The 21774-nt window shown below is 45.9% G+C and overlaps 1 protein-coding gene across 5 annotated transcripts; it reads left to right on the top strand.

The window, feature by feature from the left end:
* Positions 1-751: 751 nt before the first annotated feature.
* LOC135235224 (transcription factor SOX-13-like) lies at positions 752-16266 on the top strand. Of its 5 annotated transcripts, none has more exons than XM_064300509.1 (13): positions 752-1425; positions 7878-8091; positions 8466-8541; positions 8882-9054; positions 9860-9928; positions 10353-10446; positions 11196-11266; positions 11715-11832; positions 12037-12143; positions 12921-13005; positions 13306-13476; positions 14131-14347; positions 14863-16266. In XM_064300509.1, exons 2-13 carry the CDS (start codon positions 7927-7929, stop codon positions 15110-15112), a joined length of 1596 nt encoding a protein of 531 aa, XP_064156579.1. In that variant the 5' UTR covers positions 752-1425; positions 7878-7926; the 3' UTR covers positions 15113-16266. The 5 variants fall into 5 exon arrangements, with proteins under 5 accessions (XP_064156579.1, XP_064156577.1, XP_064156578.1 ...); XM_064300507.1 differs by having other exon boundaries at positions 8463-8547; positions 10356-10446; XM_064300508.1 differs by having other exon boundaries at positions 754-1425; positions 8463-8541.
* The last annotated feature ends 5508 nt before the right edge of the window (positions 16267-21774 follow it).

The raw sequence follows: 21774 nt of genomic DNA, 5'->3' as shown, positions 1-21774 counted from the left end.
AACCCCAGATAGGGCCTTTCTGTGTGGAGTCTGCACGTTTCAGTGGCATAGGTTTCGTTTGAACATTGGGGGGCGGACACATTAAGCAGGGGGTCTGGGGGTCCTCCCCCAGGAAATTTTGAGTGTCAATCACTTCATTTCCTGCATTCTGGTGAATTTTTATGCACCAATTTGTGCCTTTTCTGCATCAATTTACAGTGGAAATGCTTCTTTCATGTTTTTATTGGGGGGAACGTATGCACGTTATAAATATTGAGGGGGACGTATCCCCTGTGTCTCCCCGAAATCTACGCCTATGGCATGTTCTCCCCCGTGCCAGCATGAGTTTCATCTGGGTACTACTACTCTGGTTTCCTCCCACAACCTAAAGATATGCAGTTCAGGCTACTTGGGTGGGGCATCCACAGGGCGTTGCTGCAAAGGAGCATGCATGCTCAGTCAACCTACCTGTATAAATAAAGATTACATTTTTTAAAAATGGGGGCAACTAATAACCTAGGGTGGTGGGCCCTCTTCTCACTTTGAGCACCTGTACCTGCGCAGCCCCGAAACTCCTGCTTGGGGCACTGCCCGCGACGAACAGACGGAGACCTTTTCAACTCCCCTCGGCACCTGGCCAGCTATTGTACTTATGGTTTCATGTCGCGAGGAATCGGGTACGGCTAAAGTGGGTCAGTGGAAACGAACTCGTATTGGTTCTTCAAGTGCTTATAAGCTTACAATGAAGCCACGCGTGCAGCCGACTGTACAAAACAAACAAAGGATCAAGACCGGTACTGTAGCAGATTGCCCTTCCCCAATCCATTGTTTTCACTGAAAGGAGACGGATTTTTTATATCCTGCGTGGTTGCCTACAGGGGCGCAAAGTGGTTGTTTTCTGCAACAGGTCACCTGAAATCATATCTGTGGGAGAACCGACGAGGCGATAAAATAACCCGATTAAAAGCAATTCACGGTGCAGATTCAACATTAGTTCCATCAGACAGAACGTCGCTTGACTCGCTACGAAACGGAACTGGCTAAATGGCGCAATTCGTGCTACGGTGTTGTTCAAGAATGAAAACGGCGTCTTGTGTGTAGGCTATTAGCGTGCGTGCTTAATCCCAGGTATTGTCGTCATTATGACTGCGATGCAGACAGGACAAAGCACTGCGCAAGACTGCACACCGACATACGTAACATTGTTCGGCACAAACTCTGCCAGATTGTTGGAAACACTAGAAAGTCAAGACGGTGTAGAAACGTGCCGAGTAGCCTAATGTTATGTTCCGTTACTGTAAACGGCTATTAACAACCATTTGATTTTACATTTCCGCCAGATGAACTAAATGAACAACCAAGAACGTTCTCTCTGTAACCATTAGGACAAGATCCAAGTCTTCGTTTTTGAGGGGAAAAAAAACACAAACTGCTTTCCTCGGAGAGGTAAGTTGATTGCAGCGTAAACGCGGCTTCAAGCTCCAGTGACCACTGAGGTGGTACAGTAGCCTACCCTCAAACGCTTCGGGTTTTAATCGATTTGATAACTGTTGGTAGCACAGCACGATTGCATTACACCTGCGTAGCGTAGCCTACGTATCGTTAACATTTTTTTGTCCGGTGGGAAATGTGCATCCACATTGACGTAATTACACACTGTGCATCACATATTGAATTTTGTGACCTCCGCAATTCTATGTAGTTCCGCCAGTTAACCATTAACGGCCTGTTAAGTTTTGGAAGCAGTGCATCTGAAGGAGGACGGAGGCAGCATTTAAACGTATATTCGAACACGCGGTTTGATTTTAAGCTTCGATTCCGGGGTCGGTTTTAATGCTTCGGTCAGGTACATTACAGACTGTTGAATAGCTACGCGGCATACAAACTCCCAAATGGTTGACAATTTTTTGAACGAGGAGCTTGTCCAGAACTTCAAGTTAACTGTTCTTCTTTACCGAAGCAGTTTGTTCGTGTTTTGTTACATTCCGTAATTTTAGACACTGCCACTTGCCACATTAAACAATTCTGTATTTTTAAAAATGTATTTTTTAACCGAAGCACCTGCAACGGGTGCACCGACTATTCGTCCTCTTGTTATTGTTAGTTGCTTTGGAAGCTCACATTTGGAAATGCTGTTTGTTGCGGCTCTTTTATAACTGATAAATCTGCTAATTGCCATGTAGGCCTACCTTAATGTGACTCACCAGTGTAGATGCCTTTGTAATTGGCACGTAGTTACTTCAAAGTGCGTTTCCTTGTGGTGTTTTTATTGTGTCCAATCCTGTTGTGCACGGGTCCTCAATCTTATCGAGAAAAGGCCGGTATGGATGCAGGCTTTTGTTTCAACCAAGCAGATGCACACCTGATTCTACTAATGAAGGTTCTTAGCAACTTCAGTGGTTGATTAGAATCAGGTGTGTAACTGCTTGGTTGGGACGAAAGCCTGCACGCACCGGCCCTTTCAGGATAAGATTAGCTAACGCAAGCTATACGAAGCGCTCTACTAAGATACAATGGGCACCATTCACCAAACCTCTTAAATAATTTTTACTTTTGTTCTTAAGAATGTTCCGACCAAAACCAATATGCGATTCGTGGCACATGTGCAGGTCTTTGTTTTTGTGCATATCCCTGGTGCACGAGATGATGAATGCTGACTGTTTGTAAATTTTATGCGTAATCTTATTCATGTGATTAGCCTGAGGAAACCGCCACGAGCAAATACAGATTTTTTTTTTTTTTAAATGATGAATGCCGGAATGTTCTTAGAAACGTTCTTACTCACAGTTTAGGATTAAATGTAATCATACACTTGTTTCATGAATGAGGTATTTCCAGCCCAATATATATATATATATATAGGGCTGAATACTATTCATCACTTATATATATATATATATATATAAGTGGCTGGAGATTCTCTGACTCCCCATGTCTTTGAGTGCTTGGCCCTGGCGGCCTGTTCGGCTCCTCACTCAGTCATGGTTCAGAAGCCATTCAGAGGATGTGTGTAGCGCTGTGGTTAGGCAGCTGTGCTTGTGAAAGGTTGCGGGTGTGATTCCCAGGTGGGGCACAAGCCACTGTACCCTTGAGCAAGCTACGGTACATCGGCTGAATAGCTTCAGCAAATGTCCCGCTGTATACATTTGTTGGGGATTGTTTGTAAAAAGGAATGTAATCTGTGTAAATTGTTCTGGTTCATGTGCCTCAACATTTGTTTGAGGGACAGGTTAGAACCAAGTTATTTTAAAGTATTATTCTTTTGTTTATACTGGTAAATTAAGACTCTCAGAAAAGAATTTCTTTCATCAGGCAAGTGTGTCGGCTAGTAAGCAAATCAGTGACTTGGGGTCTGATTTACTAAGAACTAGGCTATAGCATGTACGAAACCTTTTAGCAGACGCAAAACCAATAACAGTATCACTGATAGGTCACGGTGTTTTTTTTACACCAGTCCTTGTTTGTGTTTTTAGCTTTGCATGTGCTGAAACGTTTTGCATACGCTACAGGTCTTAGTTAATCTGATCCTTAGTGCGCTGGCGAGTTAGTGAATGATTCAGCCAGTGAGTGAGTGAGTGAGAGAGTGAGCTTGTTTGTGTGTCAGCTAAGGTGTGATTGATCACCAGCAGGTGAATAAAGACGAGTGAGTTAGTGTGCCTCCTTCTGAGTCAGTGGGTGAGCAGGGCGCTTGGGCGGCAGTGCGGTATAATGGGTAAGGAACTGCGCTTGTAACCGAAAGGTCGCAGGTTCGAGTCCCGGGTAAGGACACTGCCGTTGTACCCTTGAGCAAGGTACTTAACCTGCATTGCTTCAGTATATATCCAGCTGTATAAATGGATACAATGTAAAGTGATATGTAAAAAGTTGTGTAAGTCGCTCTGGATAAGAGCGTCTGCTAAATGCCTGTAATGTAATGTAATGTAATGTCTTGTAACCTGAAGGTCATAGGTTCGATTCCTGGGTAGGACACTGCCGTGGTAGCCTTGAGCAAGGTACTTAACCTGCATTGCTTCAGTATATATCCAGCTGTATAAGTGGATATAAGGTAAAATGTAAAATGCTATGTAAAAAAAAAAGTTGTGTAAGTCGCTCTGGATAAGAGCGTCTGCTAAATGCCTGTAATGATGTCATAGACTGAAATGGCGAGAGGGTCACATGACCACGTTAATATATGCGCACATGCTGCGTACACAGGAGGTGTGTGTGTGTGTGTGTGTGTGTGTGTGTGTGTGCAGTATCTGGAGCAGTGGCTGTTTGGAGGTACCTGTTGCATTCTCCCGGCTCCACAAAAGGGCTGCCGTGGTCTCCATGGCAACAGAGGGCTGGCTGTGTGCGCATGAGGCCCCCTTGTTTACTCTGAGGAGCAGTGAGGCCCAGCACTGTGGCCTTGTGTCTGCCGCATGGAGCACACACACACGCATACACACACGCATACATACACACGCACGCACGCACACACACACATGCACACGCACACACATACACTCATACACACACGCACACGCACACACACACACACGCATACACTCACACACACACACACACACATACACACACGCATATACACACATACGCACACACACGCATGCACACACACACACATATACACACACACACGTACATACGCACACATACATATATTCACATACTCCTACACACACATACATACACGCACACGCACACATACATGTACACACATACAGTGCTTTGCATGTGAGCGTGTACATGCGTGTACTACTGTATGTAGGGGTGGGGTAAGGGATAAACGGTCTGTGTCTTTACAGAAATAAAACCCTTCTCAGTGTGGGATTGTTTTACGCACACTGCACGACTTTTTAAATGGCATTTACATCGTATCCAGCCATTTATACAGCTGGATATACACTTACGCTATGCAGGTTAAGTGCCTTGCTCAAGGGTATAATGTCAGTGTCCTACCCGGGAATCGAATCTGCAACCCACTGGTCACAAGACCAACTCCGTACCCACTATTCTTCTTACTCCAGTTGGGTCTGTCTCCGCCCCCATTCAAACCCTCCCTGTCGTCTGGACCAATAGCGGTGCGGCAGCTCTCCCTGTGAGTCACAGCAGCGATGCCATTGGGCTGCTGGAGATGCTGGACGCCGGGCCTGCTTTCTCACACACGTCTGTGAGACGAAATGTACCGCCCAAGAACCCATCGCTTGTTCATACGTCTGAAAGGGCCAAACGTGTGTAAGGCTTCATCAGCTTCGTGGATCTTGTACTTGAGCGTCTTTGCTCAGAATGCTGTATAATGTACAAGAGCAAAAATTGACTACGTAATTTAGAGAGAACGGACACAAATCCTAATGCATATAGCTGGTCTTGTTTTTGTTTGTTTGTTCAGGCGGGAGAAATGTTTAGTAACTCGTGCCGTAGCCTCAGCCGTGTTTCCGTCGGAGAGCGCGCGCGGGCCGGATCACACACGCGTCACGTGTTCGTCTTTGTTCATTGTTGCCACACGCCACATGCCAGAGGCTGGCTTACGGTGTGTCATTAGTCACCCTGTTCACATGCCGTACGGGAACTGTTCGTTTATTTTGGGGAAGGGGGGGAATGTTCTTATCGCACCCTCCCTACCTGCCTATTTACGTTTTTCTTATTGTTTTGTTTTTTGAGTTTCGGTTTTGTACTTCCTGATGGTAGCCCATATAAATCAAGAACTATTTTTACCTGGTGGTGATGGGGAAATGTGTGAGGGGTTGGGCGGGGTGGGGGGTGTGAGGGGGGGGTGGGGCGGGGAAAGTGCTATCCCTGGAAAGAACAGGAAGTGGGAGAACAGGTTCTGTTTTTATCTTCTGAACTGAAGTTAACCCAATGCTGCCCATTGCTATTCGCTGCTCTGTAATGCCCAGCGGTCTGTTTTCTTTTTGCATGAACGCACGAAACGCTTTAATTAGTCTTTAGCTTTCTGTCTCATCCGCTCCATGCACACTGCTTAATGCTGATGTTAAAGGGACAGACAGACAGAGAGACTGATGGACATACAGATGGACAGAGACAGACTGACGGACGGACAGAGAGACAGACAGATGAACACACAGACAGATTCACAGAGAAGCAGACAGACTGATGGACTGACAGAGTGACAGACTGATGGACAGACAGACAGAAGGACGGACGGACAGAGAGACACAGACAGACGGACCAACAGACAGACTGATGGACAGAGAGGTAATCAGACAGACGGACTGAGAGGCAGACAGACAGACACTGACAAACGGACACCCAAGCTGTGCTTTGCGTCCCATGTGGATATTTATATACAAATTACATCAAAGTTAATATTGTTTCATTGATTATAATTTTGCTGCAATATTGTCAATATACATAGTAAATGCACAACCTTTAGGTTGTTCTGAGCATAAAATTAAATGAGTAGATAGATACAGTACATATATGAAACCTCCAATAACAATGAAAATATAATCATAATCATGTAATCATGATAGAAATATAGCCACTATTTTACTGATGGTGTAGATTTGCTTCCACAGCTTGAAAGCTCATTGGTTTCTTGGTGTCTTGTTCCTCTGCAGTGATGTAGCAGATTACTGCAACAGGTTATTTTTCTCATTCAGGATGTACTGTACGATCCAGAGGTGCGCAGAAACATAAGGCAAAGCACAGGTGTTCATCGTTTCTTTAATGCCATCTCATTGTTGAGCAGAAATGTAATGTTCTTGTTTGTCGTGCGCCAACACGTACGCGCTCATCCACGCCTCTGGTCTGCATAATAGACCCGAGTCACGTGACGCTTTATTTAACAATGGGCCCGAGCGGCATCCTGTTTTGAGAGCGCTTGTCGGCGCGCGGTCTTGTCTGCCAGCTCCCGATACTGTACTGTTTGCACTCTGGCAGGTTTGGTGACACTGCAAGTGTCGGCCTGCCCCACACTTAACGCGTTCAGGTGCAGTGATTATCCACAGCCGCGTTTAATGTGCGCGATCCCCTCTGCCAGTCCCCGACTGACAAGAGGGGTGGGTCTCCCCCCCCCCCCACCCCCCCCCCCCCCCCCCCTACCCCCCCCCCGTGAGCCCGGTTCGATCTGAGGTTTCTACCTGTCTGCTACTGGGAGTTTATCCTGGCCACTGTTGCTTTAGGTTTAGGCCAGAGTTGTCTGTGAAATGAGCTATATAAATGAATTTTGATTGATTGATTGATTGATTGATTGATTGATTGAATAATTTGATTGATTTATTGATTGATTGATTGATTGATTGATCGATCGATCGATCGATCGACTGATTGATTAAGAAAGGGGGCGGCACAGTGGTCCAGTGGGTAGCACTGTCCGCCTCACAGCAGGAAGGTCCTGGGCCTTTCTGTGTGGGGTTTGCATGGTCTCCCCGTGTCCACAGCCATTGAGCTGGAGGAGTCAACAGAAGCTTCCCTGTGCAGGTAGTTCTGGGAGCTCACAGAGGCACATTAGTACCCTGCCATGGAGATCGCCGTTTTCCGTCCGGACAACGCAAAGCACGCCGAGCAAAACAAGATGCTTTTAGTCCGCCAGCGCTGGGCAGTCTGTGCATTCGAATCATGCACGATAATCGCATTATACTATTGGCTGAGATGATGAACTGAGATGATGTACACAGTTAGTTCATCATCAGCTGTGTTTGATTTCCTGTCGAGCTGCAGGGAGGTGATGGGAGTTTTCAGAGCTTCATGTTGCCGTAGCAGCATGTCAGTTAAAGAATCCAATCAGACCCACTGAAATGAGTAGAGAGACTAACATTAGAGCAACAAGCTCAGACACGTTTTTAACTCTGAATATGTCTGTCTCTCTTCCTCCCTCCCTCGCTCTCTCCCTCCCTCTTTGTCCCTTACTTCCTCTCTCTCCCCCCCCTCCCTGCTTCCTTCCGTCCCTGGTGCAGAGAGTAGGAGCCAAACCCCTGTGCTCTTCGTCTCCACGGCAACAGCGAGATGACGGACGTGGTGGTGAAGCTGGAGGGGAGGCAGGGAGGAGATGAGGGTGGGGTCATACGGGCGGGGCCCCGGACGGGCTCGCCGTGCGATTGGCTCGTACAGCCGCCCGTCGAGCGGTCGGAAACTCCGTCGGGGGCGATGCGGGACACGCCCACACCGCCGGTAAGGTGCTGGATTTGAGGACGTTCCGTCCCCCGTCCCACCTCTGTCCCAGCTCTGTCCTGCCTGTCAGACCTACTGCTGCTGGGTTAGCCAATCAGGCAAGCCCAGCGGTGTGACATCACAGTTTGGGAACAAGTCTCATCATCAGGGGGGTGATTGCGGGTTCAAATCCCGTATGATGAAGGAATTTGCCTCCGCATGATTGTCATGATGCATAGTCTTGATTTCTTGTAATAAAACAGGTAAAAGGACACAAAAATCAATTTTGTCTGTGATGTTATATAGGCTATGTGATGTCCATGATGTTATATATAGATATAGATATGGTAAATTATGTAAAGGTTGATAATCATAAGGATTGTTTTTGCCAGCAGGATGATTCTGCAGTCAAGCAGGAGCCGGATGAGTCTCACAGGAGTCTGGAGAGATTGGACCAGCACCCCAACATCAGTGAGGGTGAGTCCCTGGGTTTACACACACACACACGCACGCACGCACACAGACGCACGCACAAACACACACTCAAACACAAACTCAATCTCATTTTAAAAAAAAATCAGGGTCCCCATTAACTGTTGCAGCAGCTACTCTTCCTGGTCCTCACAAAACATAAAAACAGCAAAGTGCAGAACAGTAATAAAAAAGACAATAAATTCAAAAAGTCATATACTGCAAATACTCCCAAAACCCAAAAAACCTCCAACCAACAATAAAATAACTCTACTGCGGTTGGGGGTGTGGCATCGCGGCTGACCCCCACGTGACCCCTCACCTCTCCCCCGGCATTCAGGAGGCGCAGAGAGCCTGGCGGAGAAGGAGCTGCAGGTGGTGCTGATGATCAGGCAGCTCTCCGGCCTGCGGGAGGCGCTGCTGGGCGCTCAGTCCGAGCACAAGAACATGGCCGCCCTCCTCATGGTCAAGCAGCAACAGCAGATGGAGCTGGCACAGCAGCAGCAGGAGCAGGTGAGTCCGGCCTGCCCAGCCAGCCACCTATCCACTGTATAGCATGTCAGTCACATCTATCAAGTGTACAGCATGTTAGTCACATCTATCCAGTGTATAGCATGTTAGTCACATCTATCCACTGTACAGCATGTTAGTCACATCTATCCACTGTACAGCATGTTAGTCACATCTATCCACTGTACAGCATGTTAGTCACATCTATCCACTGTACAGCATGTTAGTCACATCTATCCAGTGTATAGCATGTTAGTCACATCTATCCACTGTACAGCATGTTAGTCACATCTATCCACTGTACAGCATGTTAGTCACATCTATCAAGTGTACAGCATGTTAGTCACATCTATCAAGTGTACAGCATGTTAGTCACATCTATCAAGTGTATAGCATGTTAGTCACATCTATCAAGTGTACAGCATGTTAGTCACATCTATCCAGTGTATAGCATGTTAGTCACATCTATCCAGTGTACAGCATGTTAGTCACATCTATCCAGTGTACAGCATATTAGTCACATCTATCAAGTGTATAGCATGTTAGTCACATCAAACCGAAGTTAGAGCAGGTCACAGGCACATCTGTCCAGTATAAGAGCAGGTAATAATCACATCTATCCGGGGTACAGCAGGGCAGAATCATATCAGCCTAGTGTAGAGCAGTTGATCAATATCCGGTGTAGAGCACATAATTCCAGTTCTGTACAAAACAGGTGAGTTCTATCTGTCTAGTTTCGGTGTTGACAGTTGACAGTTGACCAAAATCTGTGAATTAATCCATGGATGCTTATTTGTCTGGGATGCAGATCACTAGGCAACAGCAACAGCTGATCCAGCAGCAGCAGAAGATCAACCTCTTGCAGCAGCACATCCAGGTAAGGCTTTATCACTGAGTTTAACACAGAATACGTCAGGCAGAGTATTTCTCTAAAAATTCACAAAAACAGAGGCAGGTATTTACAGAATCAGCTGTTAAAATACCTGTACTCTACCTGTAGAACCATAAAGTCAAAACAGCTTTACTAGTGACTCACTGCATCTGCTTCTGTATTCTTATTCTAGTAGTTGTAGCCATATTTTCTTGCTGTAATATCATAAGCTATATATCACATCACAGCACATAGTATTTCATGACGTGAATTGTCTTAGCCAGTTGGATTAGATTACACATGATCGTCCACGTCTGTAGAAGCGTGTCTTTAATGAAGAAACAGAATCCAGAACACAGTATTGTAAACTCTGTCGCTCAGGCATGGGTACCTCACACAGTGTGTTCTCTCACCTGTCGGACTGTCACAGCAGGTGAACATGCCCTTTGTGATGATTCCAGCCTTCCACCACAGCAGAGAGTCCCAAATGGGCCCGCCCCGCCAGCCAATCGGCTGCAAGCAAGGTGAGCATGGCAACAGCACGCAGAATTCCTGCCATTCAGCCGACGATGGTTTTAGACATTGTGTTCCTGTTCTTTCTTCCCGAGCACGCCGATTGTTTCATGAACTGAATGGAGCGCAGGGCTGCAAGGACACGTTCTTTCTTGTTCGCTCACGAGAAAGTTTGTGGTTTATTAAACACAATAAACGTCCTCGACTAGGGAGTGCAAGATAGGAACGCCGGCTCAGTATGGCTTTGTCTACTGCACAGCTACTACAAATGGGCAGCTATGGTAGATGATTGTTTTTCCACTTCCTTCTTCAAATCTTCACTGGAAACCGGGGGCCAATGTCTCTCCTGTAACAGTGTGCTCAGTGTGAACTTTCCTATGGAAAAGTGCTTAAAGGAAAGCTATGTTTGAAAGGGCAGAAAATCGGCCAAAGTTGAGCTTTAAATACGGTCACTGTAATCTACAGATGTGTCATTCGTTCACACGATACTGACATCTGTAACTGATGTGGTGTTTGTCAATGCAAAAAAAGAAAGTCTAAAGTGTAATTTAATCTAATTAACAGAAGCATATTGCATTCATTTTGAATAATTCGTTTTTGGTTGACTATGTCGTGCAAGATCTTTTCCTTCAGTTACGAGAAAAGTAATCTTGTAATCTTGTAATCTTGACCGAAAAGACATTGTTCAGAATGAATGCAATACGCTTCCGTAGTAATTTATTGCTTTCTGTGTTATTTTGCCCATGTATTGTTTTCACAGTGGAAAATCCCAGGGCCCTCTCCACTGGTCAGGTCACCCCCGTGAAGTCTAATGGTACAGTCCGCTCACAGGTAGCGTTTTGATGCAAGCAGCAAATGTCGGGCTGGTTGTTTCATGTACATATTTCATAGCTATAGAGCTACACACATTTAGGTGAATACTGTTAACCACTGGTCATTTGAGGATATTTTGCGTACCTTCGTAATATTCTCAGTTTAAGAAGTTTTGCGTGATATGGGCTGGCTTCAGATATACTAGACAAGTATTTTAATTATTTGTTTTGGGGGTTTTACTGTGGATTGTAAAAATTCTGATATTTTATTTTGATGGCTGTTTTAAGGTTACACTGGGAGGTATAGTGGATTTGATTGGATAAGAGACGGGCTGAGGAGCGGATTGGATGAGAGTTGGGCCGAGGAGCGGATTGGATGAGAGTTGGGCTGCGGAGCTGATTGGATGATTATTTAGAGCTGATTGGAAGAGAGTTGGATTACTTAGAGCTGATTGGATGTCACCCAGGGGGAAAGCCAGCCGCTGAACCTGACCTCCAAGCTCACAGGGCAGGAGCAGAGGAAGATGCCCCGCCCCCAAACCCTGGACTCTGCACACAGCCAACCACAGCCTGCACTGCACCTGGGTCAGTGTGCACACATGCATGCATGCACAGGCACGCACAAACACACACACGCACAGGCACGTGTACACACACACACACACACACACACGCACAAACACACCCACACACACGCACAGGCACACACACACACGTACACACTCATACTCACCAGGCCGCCCAACCGTTCGGTCCAATCGAACCCGTGTCTCTGTCCCTGTCCCGCAGGTGTCCAGTCGGAGGGCGGTATGGTGTCCCGGTCCCTTCAGGATGCCCAGGGGCTACTGAGGACCCACGGATTAGGGGGACAAGAGAGAGACCCCACCACACCAGCGGTGAGTTTGAGTTTTCAGACTACCCCACCTCTGTGTTCTGTCTGTATTGTGTGTGAACTGGTTTATGTGTCTGTATTGCGTGAACATTTTCTGTGCTGTGTCTGTACTGCGTGTAATGTGTCTGTACTGTGCTGTGTCTGTACTGTGTGTGTGCTGTGTTGTGTCTGTACTGCATGTACACTGTGCTGTGTCTGTACTGCGTTTACACTGTGCTGTGTCTACTGCGTGTACACTGTGCTGTGTCTGTACTGTGTGTGCGCGGTGTTGTGTCTGTACTGCGTGTGCGCAGTGCTGTGTCTGTACTGCGTGTGCGCAGTGTTGTGTCTGTACTGTGTGTACACTGTGCTGTGTCTACTGCGTGTGCGCGGTGTTGTGTCTGTACTGCGTGTGTGCAGTGTTGTGTCTGTACTGTGTGTGCGCGGTGTTGTGTCTGTACTGCGTGTGTGCAGTGTTGTGTCTGTACTGCGTGTGTGCAGTGTTGTGTCTGTACTGTGTGTGCGCGGTGTTGTGTCTGTACTGCGTGTGTGCAGTGTTGTGTCTGTACTGTGTGTGCGCAGTGTTGTGTCTGTACTGTGTGTGTGCAGTGTTGTATCTGTACTGTGTGTGCGCAGTGTTGTGTCTGTACTGTGTGTGTGCAGTGTTGTATCTGTACTGCGTGTGTGCAGTGTTGTGTCTGTACTGCGTGTGCGCAGTGTTGTGTCTGTACTGCGTGTGCACGGTGTTGTGTCTGTACTGCACGTACATTGTCTGTGTTGAGTCTGTGCTTCCTGTGTTCAGGAGGCGTCTGCCAGTGAGGAGCGGACCCACAGAAAGAGGAAAGCAGAGGCAGCCATGGAGGATCATCTCAGCAGCGACACGGAAGGTACAGCGTGACCCCCCCCCCAGTGCGGGACATCCTGAACACCACTAACATCCTGCTCAACACGTTACAGCAGTGACTGTATCTGATATTAGGTTTGACAGTGAATCATCATCTTCATCTTCCTCCCCCAGCCTTGTCCGCTGGGTGACAGATTTCATTACATTAACCACTCGGTCTGTGCTTTACTGGCTATGAACTCTCATAAACTTATGAACTCTTATAACCCTATGAACGGTTATAACCTTCACCTGTGTGCTCTCAGGCGGTTGTGACACGGATGTCTTTCTCTCCTCCCTCCAGTGGGGGCGCCGACGAGCGCAGCCCGACGGAGTTTCTCTGAAAGCTCCGCCCCCTCCTCCGAGCACATCAAGAGGCCGATGAACGCGTTCATGGTGTGGGCCAAAGGGGAGCGGCGGCGAATCCTGCAGACGTTTCCCAACATGCACAACTCCAGCATCAGCAAGATCCTGGGTGCGCTGCCGCCTGTGTGGATTTCCTGCGTATAAATAAATCAGTCAATCAAGCAGTCTTCGTTATTCAGGCTGCCATTTTCACCGCCCACACTCATAATCCATTAAAGCAGTTTTTATTTTTCATACCGCCATTCACACCCTTAAAATAATAAATAATCAATAAATAATTTATTTTATATCTCCTATTTACAGCCTACAAGCAGATAATCAATAAATCTTTGTATGCTGCCATACACACCGGCTGCATGTATAATTCATCCAGCTTTATCGGTCTGATTAAGATTCAGTCTGTGCAGGCAGTCGCTGTGCTAAGTAAAAACATAAATAAGCTAATGTGGTGTAAATGGCAGTTAGCCCATCATCCTGTGACTGAAAAATAGTGGGATACAAAGACTGAAGAGTCAGAGTGGCGATTAAAGACACTGAATGTAATGGATGATTATCCGCCTCCCCATTCCCTCTATTACAGCTTTTTGTTTATTTGTTTTGACGTTTTAGCCACCCCTGAACAATAATTGTTAAACTTAAAAAGCAAGGAAACAGTGTTGATTCTAAGGCTGCATAGCGTGGGTTCAATTACTTTTTTAAAAATGTATTTATTTAAAAACAGCCACTTGTAACTGTCTCGCTGGATCTCTGCTGCCCCCTGCAGGCAGCCACTGGAAGTCCATGTCTAACCAGGAGAAGCAGCCCTACTACGAGGAGCAGGCCCGGCTCAGCCGTCAGCACCTGGAGCGTTACCCTGACTACAAGTACAGGCCCCGCCCGAAGCGCACCTGCGCGCTGGAGGGGCGTCGGCCGCGTGCGGTGGAGAGCAACGCCGCCATGAAGAGCCCTCACCTGGAACCGCGCCACACTCTTTCCCCCAGGTGAGTCTGGAGGTGGGCGTGGCCCGGAAGGGAGGTTAATTTGGGTTGATTTTACAGGGGTAAAAAGATCTGACACACAGGTACTAATAAGTATGGCTTTAGCCCTGGGTTTTCAACGGGGGGGTCTGTGAAGGTACTGCAGGGGGTCCCTGCCCAGACCAGATATACAATGACTATATACAGATTTGACAAATATTTTAAAATATAATACCCTTTTTAAAAATGGGGGTCCCTTGCGTGCCTTTGAGCCTGCGGATTGGGGTTCCCTGGATTAGAAACGGTTGAAAGTCCCTGGCTAAAGCGATCTGAAGTAGGCGTGTTTACTATTAAACTTTGGAAAACGTTTAAAAAGGTTCAGTACTGCAGCACTATAGCTGGCTAGCTGTGCTTGGCTAGCTGTGCTTGGCTAGCACAGTGCTTGGGAAATGTGTACCGTGACCCATGGAAACTACAGGAGTCACAGGTGTAGTTTATGCGGGAGGACGGAGACCGACTCTGCAGTCTGCCTCTCTCAGCCAATCAGATCTGAGCCACCGGCAGCGCCGCTCCTCCGGCGACGCCCGGAACCAGACGACGCACCTGTCTGCGGGATCGTTCCCATGGCAACCGGTTCTCGTAGACCACTTCCTGCACCATGGACCCGAGCCCCCAAATTCTGGATCGGTCCACAGGTACCCCGAGGAGGGCAACAGACGAGACCACAGCACAGGGGAGGAGATGGACAGAGGCAGCAGCGAATCAGAGTCCATGGGCCACACAGACTGACCTAGGGGCAGAGGTCAGGGGTCAGAGAGGTTAAAGGTCAGAGCAAGACTGTTGTTCCAGATCTCAGCAGCAGTGGATGAACAGTGTCCTGTGTTGCTCTTCATCTTTTTAAAATCTGTTCACGTTTTGTTTTCTGTGTGATGGCATACTTTTTTTTTTTTTTTCTTTACTGGATCCAACATGATTATGTTTTTGTTAGTTAATTGTTTACTGAGGCCACCCTGCAAAAAAAAAAGAAACAAGTTAAGGTTTGTGTTGTTTTAAAAGTGGCTTTGGGATGTGGCGCACGTGCCTAAATGAACAGCTGTGTGTTTTCCTCTCATCAGTGTTCTCTGAGCGAATAACCCAACCCTATGTCTCTCACCGATGATGCATGACTGCAATACTACTCTACAGAACTCTTAAGAATTAGCAAATAATAATGGAAAACACTATTGAAAGAAAAAAAAATTATCCCCAGATAGCTTTCTGATCCCTTAAAGATCACATCAGAATCCTGCAGGTTATGGTATGCTCCAGCAATTCCTCTGCGGATTGTTTCTGTTAAATCCCCTCTCAGTGGAGAAAAAACAAAAGAACTAAAGCCTTTTTTAAAAGTCAGGACAGGTATTTTGAAGGTTACAGAATAAAGGGTAGGTTATGTGTGCTGACTAGGTGGATTGTTCCAATGCGACATTCGAGTAGTTCATCCATGAAAATTAAAGATAAAAGATAAACAAGTCAAGGTCAGAACATGTATTTTCAAAGTTACAGAATAAAGTATAGATTGTGTGCCAAATAGGTGGATTATTTTACTAGATTTACTTTTTGTAGATCACGCCTGTTGAAAGCACTGAAAATGAGAACATCACTGTGGGCTGTTTTGCATTACTAACGTTGTAACTTTTGTTTTTTGTTCCGTTTTGTGTTTTTGTGAGAAATTGTCCTTACCGTGGTGCTGATTTTGGGAAACGAGTGTAACTGTGCAGGAGAGACTAGCGATGAACAACTGCCCATTAAATCGGCCAACTATAGGTCAACTGCTGAAAAAACTACAGTTCTCTGTAAATACTGATATACTTCAATTTGTTTACGGAGCTCTCTGTATTATAAGTGTACATTTTTGGTTTTGAGTTTTTGTTTTTGTTGTTGAAAGGAATAAAGATTGTAATTGAGAGCGTTGCATTTTTATCTAAGGGAGTTGATGAGGACAGACTTGTGTCCTGTATGGTGGCGTGTGGGTCGTTCACCTGCTACAAGTATTGCACTGCATGCAGATAGAGAGGAAATGAAAGATGTGCCTAAGTGTGCCACCAGGGGGCGTCTGAGTGCAGCTCTAGTGTGAGACTCAACGGTGGAGAAGCCACTGTGATGTCATCAAGAATCTAACGGTAAAAGTCAGTAAAATACCGAACTTACGAAATTGTAAACAGCTGAAATGTAAATAATTCTATTATTTACTCTGAAACAATGCAATACATTTAGAATTTGTAGGATATACAGCCTGCAACTGTATCCTTAACATATTGTTGTTACCGTTATTTATAGGGTGAAGTTCTGGAAATCCAGTAAAGTATTTTACCTTAAAAATGACCATTTAAAAATGTTTTACAGTGTAAAATCAGATGTGCTAAAGCAACTATCAGTCATGGAGAAAATCAGTGTAACTCTCAGGAACACAAAAAAAGCACCATCACCAAAAAGGCACTTTTTGATAAGCACTATAGTGTATCTAACAAACAACTTGTACAATCTGAAACAAAAGAAGGTACTGTACAATTAGACAGATGACCTTTTACACAGCTGCATCAAGCATCCAAAAGGAAACAAAGAAACAGAAAAAAGTTAAAAGGACATGTAAAGAGGGCTGTGGAGCAGTCTGAAGTGGTGAGTCTTCAGTCTGAATCAGAAAACAGGCAGAGGTTTTCCTCGCAAAATTAATCCGAGACCATGTCTGGGCCTGTGATAAACCATCTGTAAATATTATAGAATAAAGAGTAGCATACTGTATGTGTGCCAAATGGGTGGATTGCTTTAAAGCATCATTTTAAAAAAAATTAATTACTTGTGTTTCAGACCTGATGTCATGCATTTAAACAAGAACCAACTCGTTGCATGCTTTATATAATTCCCCTTGCATTGGGCTCTGATTATTTTCCATCTGCTTACCTTAACGATAAAAAAATAAATAAATAAAAAAAACATTATGCGTTTTCCCCACTTCTTGGAACTGATTTCAGTACTTCTGATAAAAATCTTAAGTTATCTGATTAAATATTTGGATGGAACACAAAACCCAATAAACACCTACGCTTGAGGCCAAAAGCTGCATGTAGAAACAGATCTGCCAGTGTCGGCATGGACATCCACATTAGTTTACCTCAGTCCTGCCCCTGATTGAGGGGTCTGTCACCCCAAATGTGGCATTCGCTTCCCTGGAAGTTGCAGCCCATTCCTAGTGAGCAAAAACTGGAATCTAGACGTCTAGATGGCCGGACAGCTGGGTTGAGGAACATTTTGACGTAGACGGACTAGGCTAACCACCCAATACAGCTCAGGTTTTACCTGGGTAAGGCCTGGGCATGTTCTAGTCGGCTAGAAGTATTTCACTTTTCAACCAAACGTGGCCTGGTTGACCATCCCTGGGCCACACAATTCAAGTTAGTTGGAACACTGGGACCACAAGAACCCCAGGGCCAGCTCTGTAAAGCAGGCAGTCGAAATGTATCAAAGGACGGTAAAATTGGTAATGGAAGCTTTAGTGCAGTGGTCTCCAACCCTGGTCCTGGAGAGCTACAGGGTCTGCTGGTTTTCATAGTGACTCTGTACTTCATGAATCAATTAGAGCAGTTGATTACACAGTTAACTCAACTCACCTGGTGTCTTGGGTCTCAACTGGGTGCTGATTTTAAGGTGAAAACAAAAACCAGCTGACCCTGTAGCTCTCCAGGACCAGGGTTGGAGACACTGCTTTAGTGCATGGATACTCAAATATGGACCTCACAGGTAATTAATTGAACAATTAGTGCTACTGATTGGCCAGACTGTCTTCACACCTGATTCCCAGGTAAAGGGAGGGTGGAAAACCAGCAGTTCTTGGAACTCGATGGCTGTGATTTGAGCAGCAGGGCTTTAGGGAAACGGGGGAGGGGCTTGTCAGAGTTTAAAGTGCGGTCATTCCGACGGGGGCGGGGGCTTGGACACGTCCGCCGTGTCACTGCCTGACACACCTTCCACACCAGTGAGTGATTTTCACCGGCCTTTTAAAAAAACATTCAGTCACATTCCATCATTCCAGCACAGTCACTGGTGACCCCCCCCCAACCCAACCCAACCCAAACCCAGCCCCCCCATCTGCCGTCGCATTGAACCTTCTCATGGTTGAGCTCATGGAAGGCTGTCATGATGCGTGTGGGAAAGAATTACGTGTGAGGGGGGCGGTGGGGGGTCAGTTAATCCACATAGTTAACACTACACTTGTCACATGCACTGTTCCAAATGCACAGCACATGCGGTTGTTCAGGGATGGGTCACAGTAAAATGCATTTGCTAATTATAAGGGGCTCATAATGTTTAGGAACCCACCTCTCAAAAGGAATTAGGAATCCATCAGTAGCCTCATAACCAAACAAAGCAGTGTACACTCAACAATCGTACATGAGTAGCAGTTAATAGTTAAATAATAATACAACACTTCACACAAACAAGGTGCAAGATCACAAAAACGCGATTAGAATGTTATGAACTGAACATTCTAATGCTGATGTCACAATCACTGCTGGTATTTGAAAGCAGTGGAGTTCTCGGAACACAGATTTTGAATTTTGAGGAAGAAAAAAAAACATGCAGTATTGTGAATGCAATCACAGCTGCATGAGGAGTCATCTGGCACGTCATGAAGAGTGTCGGCAACCCCCTGTAGCAGTGACAGTATTCATGATACAGCACGGCCTCGAGTGCCGTACTGTTTTAACAGTTACAGCACATAGAAACAATCAACTGATGACACAATATTATTTATTTTGTAATTTTATGGTTTGTTTGTGTCATAGGACTACTGTTTACAAAATGGCCGTTTGAATAACTGTCACTGCATTGGATTTACAAGCAGTGTTGAACACGGTCCTCAGTCGATCGGCATCCAGGATCGAAACAACCCGTTTTTATAACTGTGGTTTAGGAGTTGCAGCAGAGGGGCAGCTGCTGGGGGGGGGGGGGGGGCAACAGATCAGCACCCCCCCCATAACCTCCGGGTGGGGTATAAAGCTCCCCTCTAGTAAATCTGCCCCCATTGTCTTGGAACAGGCCAGGGTGAGCGGGGAAGGGGCAGATATTTATAGTTATCCTGGGCGGGGGGTATTTGTAGGTTTGGGGTGGGGGGGTGGGGGGTACATGTGCAAAGCGAGTCAGTCCGGTCCAGACTGGAGCTGCTGCTGGAGCGGCTAACCCATAAAAAAAGGAGGGGGGGGTTGGGGGGGGGGACATAAAATGTACATAAAGACCCCCAGCACCATCTGTCCCGCTCGCTATCCAGGTGGCCTTTAACACGACCCGGGCAACAGAGGGGTGCGTTAAAACCCTCACCTCGCCCCTCTGGAAACGGGCCTGTGCGCGGCGCGGCGCGGCGCAGCGCTAACACGCTCCAGCGGCGAGCTGCAGCCGCCGTCCGCGCGGGATTCGCGGGAATGGCGCTAACGCTAACAGCTCTGACCGCAGGACTCGTCTGTGCTCTGTGAAACCCCAAACTGCAGTCTCACTAAAATGAACTGAGCTGTCCCAACTTTAAAACGAAGGCAGTCATTATATAGCTCAATTTCAAGGGCGTAACTGTAGTTTGAATATTGGGGGTGGGGTTGAAATGCGATAGACACAGAGAACAACCCCCCCCCCCAACCATAACCCCCTGGAAGAAATAATTTTTAAAAACAGCAGTGAAATAATAATTTCCAGTGAATTCTAAGGGGATACAAAACCTTCCCTACACTGCAAAAACCAACAAATAAGTCGAACGCAACAACTATTTTAGTATTTTAGTCTTATTCCCATTACTTTTTTTTGCTAAATAAGACAAAAATAGTGCCAATGAAGTGAGACAGCTTGACTCATTTCAAGATTTGCCAGTGGGGGGTAAGACAATTTCACTTGTCAAGCAAACAGTAACTTAAGACAAGTTAATATTTTCAACTTCAGAGAGAAAAATAATAAGATCTCAAGTCTCATTACAAGACTACAACACTTAAGAGACTTTTTTGCAGTGTACAAATGCTGTGAGTCTGTGGACAGGCTCTGTTTTGATGAAAATGAACACACTGTGTTATTCCTTTAGAAGTGAGCTGAAAATGAGATTTGAAATGAAAAGTGAAAGCAGTTTGTTTGCGTAATCTGTAATGATCACATCTCCCCACACCGCAGTGTTTTGTTTAGTCTGGCAGCTGCGGCAGGACGATGCAATCGGGGCCGAGCGGTCGAGGCACTCTTACCTGTCGGGGGAAGCCCACCTGTGGACTGCGGGCTGCAGCGACAGGGCAGGAGCACCGCCTGAGCACACCCTGACGGAGGCAAGACTAGACAAGGCTCCGTCAGCTCTATAAAACTCACCGTTCGGGAAGCCATAACAATTGCTCTCCAAAGCCGGCCAGGAAAAGGGCAGCTGGATTTGTGCATCCAGCTAAGAGCTGCCTTTCGAGTTCATCACCTCACTGACCTCTTCCAGGAAACTTTTGCTCCAAGTTAATGTCAAACTTGAGTGTGATGGATATGAAACGACAGTTCTAACGGTAAATTACTGGTAATTTGTTTCAGAACGCACACAGTAAAATGTTCAGTGTTGAATCAAATCTTACAGGGTACAAATGGTCCCTGTTGGACTCCGTTAGAGTTGAAACAACACTGGACATTTTTCTGTGCAGCCCTGTGTGTCATTTAACTTTAGTTAAGCATATTCGGCATTTGTTGTTCTCTGACCTGAGATCATAACACGGAATTTTGTGCTTTTGGATTGTACAAGAACAGTCCGTAACCGGGCAAAACTTGTCAAAGCACGACGGAGGGGAAAAAAAAGACGTACGGCTCTTCAGCCATAGCAACGCACGCGACGCCTTCTGACTCACGGCTCTCTCATATAGACGGTTTCATCAGTGGCACGCGCGTTGCCAAGGTTATGCGCTTGGCCCTAAGTTAACTTCCGGTCTGTGTTTGTTTATTATTGGGTTTGTGTTTACTGGCTAATATGGCACCGATTACAAATGGAGTGAAAGTTAAACTGATGAACAGACTGATGTTGGGCTCAGGTGTTTGCTGGTGGGGTGCAACCTGACCTCAGGAACAAACTATATTTCGAAAATTAGTAAAAATACATAATTTAACTTTGTAACCTCACTAGGAAATTGTGAAACGAATTGATGAATCCCTGCGATTATCATAGCTGGTGCTTGCCCGTTGTTACTTCGTATTTTTGAGAAATAACTGGACATCGTTACCTATTAAAATGTAAGTCCTGTAAAAATACACATAATAAACTGTATTTTAAAAAATCAACTTCATACATACACATTTAGTAATACTAATACAGCCTTATTTACTATATCAACTTAAGACAATGAATTATGTCATCGCGACCCATTAAAGTCAATGGCGCAGACGTTGCTTCATAATTTCAAACTGCTTTCCTAACGGCTATTTTG

This window comes from Anguilla rostrata, chromosome 11 (assembly GCF_018555375.3).
Source record: "Anguilla rostrata isolate EN2019 chromosome 11, ASM1855537v3, whole genome shotgun sequence".
In the NCBI taxonomy this organism is placed as follows: Eukaryota; Metazoa; Chordata; class Actinopteri; order Anguilliformes; family Anguillidae; genus Anguilla; species Anguilla rostrata.
Note: the sequence above shows the minus strand (reverse complement) of the source record. Positions and strands in the feature narration are given on the sequence as shown.